The sequence below is a fragment of the Lates calcarifer genome, linkage group LG13 (assembly GCF_001640805.2).
Source record: "Lates calcarifer isolate ASB-BC8 linkage group LG13, TLL_Latcal_v3, whole genome shotgun sequence".
In the NCBI taxonomy this organism is placed as follows: Eukaryota; Metazoa; Chordata; class Actinopteri; family Centropomidae; genus Lates; species Lates calcarifer.
In genome coordinates, this window is record NC_066845.1 from 1,351,981 (window position 1) to 1,363,381 (window position 11,401).

The window sequence follows — 11,401 nt, forward strand, 5'->3', positions numbered from 1 at the left end:
CTTTTTTCCCACAAAGAACAGTTGCACCAAGCCAGCCATTTGTCTCCCCTCCTCTTCCAGTCTCTGTAAGTGCTGGTCGTCATGGCTCAGAGAACCAGCACTTCAGAGTCCTGAGATGCCTCTCAGCGCCATGGCAACCGGTCAACAAAACAAGCCGTCCAAACTTAACACACAGACTCTGATTGGTGACTGGCTGTCAGGTCGTGAGGCAGTGGCCTTTCTAATTAGCTAAAGAGTTTGACCCTCCTATTGAGCAAGATAGGTTGCATGAATACATTCTGCAATGCCTGCTGGTCAAATGCAGTGCAGTGATTCCACTCACAGCACAAATATTTTACCAGCAGGTTGGATCTAAAAACAAACAACCAAAAAAGAAAGTAAAATTAGAAAGTGATATATCTTTCTAAGTATTAATATCACCATTACTCTGTCAGAGTCATGGTTCATGGGAAGAAGTTGGCCAAGGAGACGCTGCTGCCTTCTGTGCTGGAGGACGATGACGCAGAAACAGAAAGTAAAAAGCTGCAGCTGGGGGAGGTAGGAAGCTGACCGTCCAGCCAAGTCTGCAAGCTCTTGAGCAAAGGAAGTGTGAAGAACCAGGTAGGCAGGTGAAAGCATACAGGGCTGTTCAGAGGCAACATTTTCTGGATCCTGAGAATAAATAAGATGCAGGAGTGGGACCTTAGGCAAGAATTCAGTGCATGTTACAGACCAGCAGAGGTATATTTGGTTTTAGCGTGAAGGTCTTAACCTCGACATGGTCTCACCATCTTTAAGCATGTCTGAGCATATACACTCAACAAATGCAGGCTCAAAAATACAGGCTATAGAGGACTCAAGAGTCTCACACTTTCTATAGTGTCCTAGAATATGTGCAAAATCACTCACATGTGAAATTAGGGTATTTTAGAGTAGCCTGTTTAGTCCTAAAAAAAAAATAATAATAACAATATAGGACATGGCTGACTGAAACATTTAGTTATGGTGGGGAGGGTGAAAGGAAGTAGACCCAAAGACTAGATGGACGGAAGGATACAAACTTAAAGAGACAAGTTCAAATGGTTCATCCACACTGGACTCAGTTGTCCAAAGTGTAGGTATCAGTTTTATTCTCCTGGCAGATCAAACAAATCCATCAAATCTCCTCACTCAGGCTGCCAACAGCAGCCAGCTTTGACAAGTCACGATGTCTTACTTTCTCTTCCTCCATCCAGCGAAGAGCGAGCCGGACAGAGGTCGACATGCGTGGGCCAAAGGACCAGTGCTCAAGCCCTGATGGGAATGTGCTAGACAGAGGTGAAAGAGAGGGTGAGGAGGGAGAGGAAGAGGAGGAGGAGGAGGAAGAGAATGAAGAGGAGGAGCTGGAAGGAGAGAAGTGTGTGATCTCTGATGAGGACTACGACACAGATCTGGAGCTCGGAGGTATAGACAGAATTGATTTTAGATAGAAAAAAAGATAAATTGGGTGGGAAAGTTATTACATTTTATGATAAAGGGTGTGATGTTCCCTCCTGTAAAGAAGTGGGGAAATGGCCTGGTGTTGTGAGTCATGTTTGAAATGAACAATTTCATCCTGTTATTTTCTGTCTGAAATCATCTTTTATACCAGGCTCACAGGGTATTTTGATGGTCAGTTTTAATTTGATCTCGATCAGAACATGCATTGATAAGGCAAAGACCTCCTGTCACCCTATCTGTTAATCTTTTCCTTACTCCCTTTCAATCTTCTCAATCTCTAAATGATTTCAGAAAAAGAAGAAAAAAAACAAAACAGAAACTCCTACACACGCCCGCCCACAAATGTGGAGCCTGTTCTGCATCTTAATGATTTCATCTCAGTCTTTGTGTCAGGCTTCCTTTTCACCAGAAGTGAAAACCATCTGGTATGAATGAGCTCCCCTGACAGGGTGAAGTCAGCCACAAGGGAGTTTTCAATATCACATTCAAAAGGTCCTCCTCCAGGGGAAACTGCCACATCTCTCCCTTTTCAGAGACGTATTGATAGCGAACAATTCAGACAGACGCTACAGTTAGTGTCTTTATCTGTGTTGCAGGTAAGGAGGAGGCATATGACCCGACGGGGAAGACTTGCTACATGGAGGCGTGTGAAATGTTACAGGTGGTACCTGCATCTTACTTCCTGCACCACATGCAAGATAGCGAGCTGTCCCTGATGCATCGTGGGCTTGGGCCTCAGGTACTTCAGTCATAAGTTAGGGACTATATAAAAATTATCAGAAGCGGAGGGGGCACAAAATGAAGGGAAGGTTATATATTCTTTATTTTTGCTGAGGATAAGGTAGTCTGATTTTTTTAAGAGACCATGGAAGCTGGTCTTTTATCTATTTATTTATTTTCACCCCAACTTTATATTCCATTGTTATTCTATTTTATAATTTTCATAATTTGGAATCCAGGTGCAGAGCAGAAATATTTTGGTGCCAGAGTGACCTGCTAAGTTTGTTAATTCTGTGACATTAACAACTGTTTAATTAACAAATTTTGGCTTATTCAAATAAGTGAGTGACAGTAGTCTTTCACAAAATGACAGCACTAAAAGAGAGCGAATATAAAGAAATACGACTCCAATGGAACAATACTCTTGCTCTGGCCAAGTCAAATCTGATGATAAGTTAATGTGGTGTTTACAGTTTGTTTCTGCTGCCCCCAAGTGGCCAAAAATTCAGATATTGCAAGTTTAAGGAATTGAGGAGAAGGTGTTCCAGTTTCTCAAGAAGAAAGGGCAATAAAAATATTAATAACACCATGGAGGGTCATGCTTAATTAAAAATGAAACATAATGTTCACCTCACCCTCCCCAACCAAATAATTTTCATGCCTTGCCTTAGATTGTCACCTGTTTCTATCATCAGATCAGTTTCACCCAGAAGGGAACACACTAAAACTGAACCCGCCTTCTTGTAAAGGAGCCACAAATGTTTGAACACCCATGAGGAAATGTGCTCACACGCCACATACGATTAAAAGGTCCGTGTGAACCCGAGTGGAAGCTAGACATGTTCAATAAGATTAGACTCTAACGCTATTTCAGATCAGCGCAGACCTTTGTTCAGTGAATGACTCATTAATTCAAAGTCACATTCTCCTCCAGGGGACTGCGCTGATCATGAGGAAGTCTGGTGAGCGCCGTGTTAAGTGCAACGCAGCTGAGCTTCAAGGAGTGTTCGGTCCTTTCATAGGAAATAGATCATGCGTGTACATATCTTTGCAGTACACTTTACATATAAGATTGCATATGTCCTGCCAATTATATAGACTTTACTCGTATACATTCAAGTGGAATGCCTCTCGCCTCTTCAGAGAGAAAGTTCACATGTTTATCCTAAATGACAACAAATCCTTTTCACCTTTTAACCCATAAATATAACTTTATTATTTGCGCCCCTTGAGCATTAGATACAATGTCACTATTGTATCTCTGTGTTTTAGTTCTCACATAACTCAGATTATACATAGGAAACAGGAAATACATGTTACATTTATTGCTATATATGTGGAACACAGGCTTTATTTATTTTTGTCATATACTCCAGTCAATTTTTTTTTACACATAAACCCTGTGTAGTCTAATTTTAGCCCACAAGTCAATACCAATGAGATACCTTTTTAACTGTTAATCAATGTAAAATTACTCTGTAGTATGCATCTGACTGAGGAAGAGTACATCCTCTGGAAAAGTGCATTGCCTGGAGCTCTTAGCAACACAGTTTGACATTTTTACAGGCTTCCACTGCTCCATAATGCTGTAAATTAAAGTTTGTAAAAGTAAATCCATTCCTTAACAAGCCATTTTCCAAAGGTTTCAGCTTCAGTAACATCATTCAAACAGATTAAAATGGATTTTAAATAAATCTTCACCAGTCAATCACAGATAGTACAAGTAAAGTAACTAAGTGCAGCTGCAAAAGGTTATTTATTTAATGTCTTGCAGATTGATTGGCTTCTCAGATCTTACAGAAAGATACTCTGCATGCATTTACACACACCATCCTCTGATGGGGCTGTTTCTGCCCTCCTTTTTTTTTAAAAGATCAAGTTAACATAAGGCTTCATGCACTCAACTTTCTCATTAGCCGTGCTGGAAACTATAATTTTCATGTTCTGCGAGCTTCATTTCTGACCCACGCCTCCACACAGCTCCCTTCTGCTTCATTTGTCTCACACAGGTTTAATATTCCTCTCTCCTTCTCTCTCTCTGTCTGACCTGCATCAGTACATCTACTCTTTTAACTGGAATACAGATAAGAAAATATACTGCAGTGAACAAACAGAAGAATTTCACTTTGAGGAGGGGTTGGTTGTGTGTTTGCAGGGCACCAAAGCACTGGCGGTTCCCCTGGTAACCAACACTTCAATACTGAGGCTCAACCTGCGAGATAATTGGATGGAGGGAATGGGCGGAGCTGCCATAGCCGAGATGTTAAAGGAAAATTGTTACATTACAGGTGGTTTTACTGGGCACTCAAGTGTGCACATGTTCTCTCTTCCTTTTCCTTTACTCTGTCTCACCTTTTTCTAGCAAAACTGCCAACCTCACTCCCACTCATAAGCCACTCTCACCTCAATTATATGCCACAGCACACGATTTAACATCTGGGGTCTACGTTTAATATTTGTTAAATGTCAGTCATGTGTGTAGTTCAGGAACCTATGGGGGGATCTATAGAGAATGACTCCCGTGAGTTATGCAGGCTCTTTGGTCTGGCATTATTTTTAACATTCTCTGTCATGCAACACTATTTAACTTAAGAAATAATCCACTTTTATGCATATACAGTACAACAGATTAATTGCCAATGTATACTTAACTAATGCTGCAGCTGACATTAACCAACAAAGGACTATTTACATTAAATTTTAAATGAATAAATAAATACACAATGAATGAAAACTCTAAGGTTTGAGATGAGATAAAGTCATGGCCACCAAATTGTATCTGTCTAGTAGTCCAATAGAAGCATTTCACTCTAATCATAAATGTCAGCTCCATGGCAGAGTTATAGCTGTAACTCCTGGAATCTCCAGAGTCAATAGCATTTGTAGTTTGGGAACAAAACAATTATCAAATTATTTCAGTTCAGGCAGACAATTAATAGTTGAAATGTTTATTACACCAGTAGAAAATAGTTAGGATTGTTTCAACCCCATCACTCTCCTCAGATATGTTTACATAGAGATTTTGGGGACTGATGAGCAAATATCAAACACTCTAGCTGGAGCCTGCAGGTGGATACTGGGGTGGTTTTGGGGCTGAAAGAACAGGCAGCAATACTGATGCAGCTTAAATAGACCGCCAAATCGGCACGGTGTGTTTGGTAGATAACTGTGGAGAGCGAGGCATGTCATGTGTATAGCAATGCAACTCGAGTTGACTGCCTTAACTAGCCCACAGGCATCACTCCATTAAAAGCCAAAAATACCAACCTGCTGGTGGTATTAGATGAAAGGTCTGGAGATCAACAAAAGCACTAGGATTCATTCCCTGGGCACCATGAAGGTCTGTACAAAAATTTTACGGCAATCCATCCAGCTGTTGAGATATTTCAGTCTGGACCATTGCAGACAGTGCAACAGAGCCATGCTATCAGCGTGGCTAAAAATGGCTGGTGTGTCCTCAAAACTCTTAAGGTTTGCTATTAAAGAGTAAAACATACTTCTTTTGAACTGTGTTAGCTTTAAAATGAAGTTGTCTATATTTACTCCCTAAGGGCATATCCTCAAAGAGGGGAGATGATGAGTGAGAGGCATGTCTAACAATATCCAGGGCGTCTTGATAAGGCTGAACTTTAAATTGAAGCGGGGGATGGGAATAATTTTGGATGTCTCTTCAGTACTAGTCCATCTACCAGATGTAACTGTAATAAAGAAAGATTTACAGTATAAAACTATAAAACGCTGCTTGAACTTTGTGATAATACAGCATTTTTTCATTGGATCCTGTTTTGATGGGGAACACAACAGCTTTTCCAGACACATATTGTTCTGTTTTACTGGCCTCTTTCCACCATGCATGACATTTGACCTGTGTGTTTGTGTGACAATCCCAGAGGTGGACCTATCTGACAACAATCTTGGGGATTATGGGGCCAGATCCATAGCTGGTATGCTTAAGGAGAACAGCACCCTGATGAGCCTCAATCTGTCGGGAAACCATTTCACAGACCAGTCTGCTGAACACCTTGGTCCAGCTCTCATCACCAACACCAAGCTAAAGCACCTTGACATCAGCCACAACGCTCTGGGAGAGCGCACAGGTATTACAGCAATTAGTTATACATAGTGAAGGTCTCATATTTTCTGTGTGGCCTTAGCCTTTCAAAGAATGAAACAGTACCCATGGCTCCCATTTTTATTAGGTTGATATTAAAGATTTACACTGTAGATACATATTTTCACTTATTTCCATTAGCAGCACCAGATAACTGAACTTCAGGACCCAGAAATTACATGTGGCATCAATAAATAGCAAAGGACATTAGAGGAGGTGTGAATAATGAGGTGTCAATGAGTCTAGGTTCTTTGGGCAGAGCTCTCTCTCTCTCTCTCTCTCCTCTCTCTCTCTCTCTCTCTGTCTTTGCTACACTTCAGTTTAATTTAGGCCAAAAAGAAAACAAGAAACTGAATTTTAAAACTACAGGTAGTTGTTGAAAGCAACTGTGGAGATAAATTTAAGTCCTGTATTTCTGTCTAATTAAAAGATAATTAAAGATACTGTAAATCCCTTTAAACTGACCAATTACTGTGAAGAGGGCAGATTCATTAAACATTATGACGATGTGGAATTATTGGTATTGACTATTATAAGATTTTTTGGGAAGCCATTCTCATAAATCAGTAAGGGTTTGCTGCATTAATGTAGCCTTATCTCCAAGCAGTCACAGGACAGCAGGCAGCAGCAGACTGTGGCATTCAAAGGTCAAGAACATTTCGCCTTCATTAAAACCTCTTTCAATTATCATGTGGATGAGCTTTGTGACAGGCATCTTGTGGAAGAACGGCAGACCAGGATGCACTGAGCATCTGATGTAGGTAATTGAAAATAAATCTGTGGGAAAGGGGACACCACCACGGCTCATTCCCATGCGTACGGCTATGATTCATCCCCACATATTCAATTCTGTTTTTGCCCCTGCTGAAATATCAAAGGACATCCTTGTGCGTTTTGAGTGCACTCTTCCATATAGTAGGTGCCTGAGAGAAAGTATACCACTCAAACACTCTGACATTCATGCTATGGTGTTATTGCTTTTTCAGCCAAGCACAGTAAGAGAGCGTCTTTTTCTGTGATTATGAACCACTGAGTGCCGTGCACTTTCTTCTTTCCCTGTGATAAAGTGGGTGAGATGATGATGGGGATCTTTCTCTTTTCGATCTCTGCCTCTACAGTCCTCACTTACTGCTGCTTTTGTCATGTCATGAAACACACATCATCTCAGTGAAATCTACTGTAAACATAATAAATGCTTCCAAAAGAGCTCAGAGGCAGGTATTTATGTGATTGATTTTTTTTAAAAGTACCTTTGACTATGCTTTTTACCACTGACATATTTAAAATGTCTAAAATATTGTGCACCAGCCTCATACAAAAGAACAGTGATAACTGTAAATGAATACGCATGAACATAGCAATGATTGATTTTTAAACAGTTGCCATTTTAAGTAAATTAGACATTCTTGGTTTTACAAATGATCAAAATTCAATGATAAAAACATTTTTGAATTGAGCTTTTATTTTGTTAAACTGCCATTAAGTTTTTTTTTTCCCTGAGGCCAAACCCTCGGACACGCTCTGTCAGAGAACACAGGGTTGAGATCAGTAAGTCTGGCCTGGAACTGCATTCGAGGGAGAGGAGCTGTGATGCTGGCCGATGGCCTTGGGGTAATACACTTTGAAATCAGTGTTTGAACAATATATTAGTTTTTGAACTCACACAAGACAAAAAATGATCTACAGGTGATACAGTAAAGTATTAGACTATCAGTAAGAATCGAAAATATTACTCATGTCACAGGAAAACTGAATGCATTTGGATACCCAAACATTATAAAACAAGTCATACTAAAACTTTGGGCTTTACTATGCTGCTAACAGTCTCCACTCATACAAGAATTAAAACTACTAAAACATCCATAGCATCACTAAGGTCAGACAATGATGTCAGGCAGTAAGGCCTGGCTTGCAGTTAGTGTTCCAGTTCATCCCAAAGGTGCTGGATAGAGTTGAAGTCACGGCTCCACACCAAACTCAGGAAACTATTTCATTATGGCCCTGGCTTTGTGACAACATGATGATACACAGGAGCATCATCATGTTGACCCCCAAACAGTTACATGAAGTTGGAAGTCTACTGTATACTCTGAAATCTTTGCACTGTGTAGTATTGAGATTTTCCATAACTGCAACTAAGGGGTCGTGAAACCATTAAAAACAGCTGGACAGGCATGTCTACACACTATATACATAACATGAGGTGCTTTCTGTTGGAAAATGTAAATTTTGGATAAGATGGGATTTACCATTGCAAAGTAAGCAATGTGAAGACAAGATCATGACATATTCTGGCAATGCTGCTTTGAAAGTATAAACAGAATTTGTATATTAAGTTTAATGACATGACTCAGTAATGCAGCTTGATAGTTGCTAATAGAGGAAGATATATCATGACCTGGCTAATTTGCTTACCCTATTTTATGAAACAGCCCCCTGGTCTTGTATTTATCAAGATTCTCACAGCAGGAAAATGCAGCAGCCTTTTTTTCTTTCCATATCTTAATGACCAAGATGGTCAAGGGGACCCTGATGACTAAGCTGCACTGACAGGTTTGATTGATTCAGGTCCCAAGAGGCTCATTACTTCAGGATTTATGCTGCTCTCTCACTTTAAATTAAGGTGTGTCTTTGGTCTTCGGTTGATCTTGTTAGAGAACTTGTTCAAGTTTTACTCATTATTGCATTTGAAATGGCCAACCATCTTTTTCTAAATCTCCCTTCATCAAACACATGTTCTTATCTGTTCTTTAGGGAAACATTTCACTCAGAATGGTGGATCTGTCATATAATGGCTTTGGTAAAGAAGGAGCCATTGCTTTAGGACAGGCTCTGAAAGAGAATAACGTTTTGGAGGAGCTGAATGTGAGGTATGAGCCTTTGTTATCTTGGTATCTGATAATCAGATTAGTTCACAGTAACTGAGTTAAAAGGGGCAGAGGCTGCAACTCCAGTTTAGATAATTCTATCCTAAATCGTAAATGAGAGCAAATGACATTTTTTACCTTGTTTGGTAAAAACAAGGTAAAAAATGTAAAACTAATAAAACTAATACAACATATCCTTTATTAGACTCCCAGTGAGGTCAATAAGTCTTAAACACTGGTCACCACTGCTACCCTAAACTAATTTGAAGTAACTCTGTTTCTTCTGCCTCTTGTTTTACTTTTCAAGCAAAATAAAGGTTGCCTCACAAATTTCCAGACATTTGTGCGCCATGGATGAATAATACCATTTAAAAAATAACACTTTATGATTGCTTTCCTCACACTCCAACCACAACTTTTTTTTGTTTGTTTTCTGCATTTCTTTCTCGCCACAGTAACAATCGAATACCCCCTGAAGGAGCCATCCGCCTCGCCATGGGCCTCAAAGTAAACAAGACAATCAAATCCCTGAACGTAAGCTGTTGAAAAGAGATTGGTTCTAGCTTCAAAAGCAATGGGGGGCATCAGTGGATAAAATGGGATAAATAAATGGATCACTGTACTTTGTTTTAATGTCAACACCCAAGCTTCTCAGGGGCTCATCTTAACTGACTGGAGAGAAAGTTATAGTGAAGACACTAAATTAAGTTACAGTCTGAGCTTTTGATATTGATTGCATGTGCCCACCTGAGTTGAAAATGGAGTTTGGGTGTTTGATTGTATAGGCAAATCCAAAAACTTAAAAAATATGATCAGTTAGTAAAATTCAGAAGTTCTGCATTTTGGGAAATTTGCTTATTTGCTTTCTGGCTGTGAGTTAGATGAGAAGACAGATGCCACTTTCATGTCTGTACAATAAATATGTAGCTATCTCTATCAGACAGTTAGCTTAGCTTAGCATAAAGACTGGAAACAGATAAATAGCTATCCCGGTTCTCTCCAACTGTTCCTACCAGCACAAAGCACACATTTTATCTCATTTGTTTAATATGTACTCAAACTGGCATATAAAAAAAGTTTGCCATTTTAGGGGATGTTATAGAAAAACGTATTTCTTTGCTCTAAGCAGTTGTCAGACAACCAATAGAGAGTCCAGGAAGCTACTGGTCTCAGCCAAGAAAGTGTTAGTCCTGCACATAACCCTGTATAAATGGCAAACTGACAGTTTTATGACAGATTTGATGAACATGTTAACAAGGGAGCTTTAGATGTGTTGTTTGGTGGATTTTGTCAGTGACAGACAAGATGTTTCCAGTCTTTATGCTAAGCTAAGTTAAGCTAATCGACTCCTGGCTGGATATGTGAGTGGTACTCATCTTCTCATCTAACTCTGCACAAAAAAGAAGAATATTTTGAGATGACACAAGAAATGGAAGTCTATTTTTAAAACTCTTAGTAACTTTAACAACACGCAGTGTTTCATCACCTGCATAACCAGACCCACAACCCTTTTCCTCTATTTATTTTTTATCCTTTGCCAGATGGGAAGGAACCCCATCCAGAATGCTGGGTGTTATGGCATCCTCAAGTCTATCCAGGAAAACCCAGGTTCAGCCATGGAAGCATTAGACTTTGCTGTAAGTCGCACATACTGAGAATTTCTGCAAATCTTCTCCCTTTTGCAGGAGACAAACTTATTCACTCACTTCTCTGTGTATCACTCTTTCTAGGACATTACAGTAAACCAGGATTTTGAAGACTTGTATACAACAGTGAAAGAAATCTTCCCTGCGCTTACAATAAATCATGGGGGCAGAATTGGCACATTCAGGAAAGCAAAAGCTTGAAAAGTGTTACTGTAATTGCTGTACTTTTATGCCAGAAAAGATGGAAGGAGTCTTGTCAAAGCCCTGTGGACGTTTTTCATCAACAGATGAACCAAAGGATGGATGCCTGCAAGGATATCATTTTTAAAAAGCTGTCATTTCGTTAAAAAGATCCATGAGAGCATATCCTTCAGAAAATGTATTTAGAATAAATAAAACTTGTTAAATGCCAAATCAAATGAAAATAAAGATAATTCAGAGGTTGCTTGTTTTCTAAAGGAAACGTACATACACAGCTTGTGTGCTGCTAGTGCTTGGAATATAATATTGTTAAGTCATTGAACACGGGCATACAATACAGGTATTGAGTTAGATTCTTTTTAGGTATGATCTGATTTGATGTTATATAATGTCAGTGG

At 39.6% G+C, this 11,401-nt stretch overlaps 1 protein-coding gene across 1 annotated transcript; it reads left to right on the top strand.

Annotated features, from left to right (window-relative positions):
• Positions 1 to 232: 232 nt before the first annotated feature.
• Positions 233 to 11,247, top strand: lrrc74b (leucine rich repeat containing 74B). The gene is made up of 10 exons (XM_018660142.2): positions 233 to 537; positions 1,215 to 1,422; positions 2,055 to 2,197; positions 4,334 to 4,466; positions 6,069 to 6,275; positions 7,791 to 7,900; positions 9,044 to 9,159; positions 9,612 to 9,690; positions 10,698 to 10,793; positions 10,887 to 11,247. Exons 1-10 carry the CDS (start codon positions 439 to 441, stop codon positions 11,001 to 11,003), a joined length of 1,308 nt encoding a protein of 435 aa, XP_018515658.1. The 5' UTR covers positions 233 to 438; the 3' UTR covers positions 11,004 to 11,247.
• Positions 11,248 to 11,401: the final 154 nt, after the last annotated feature.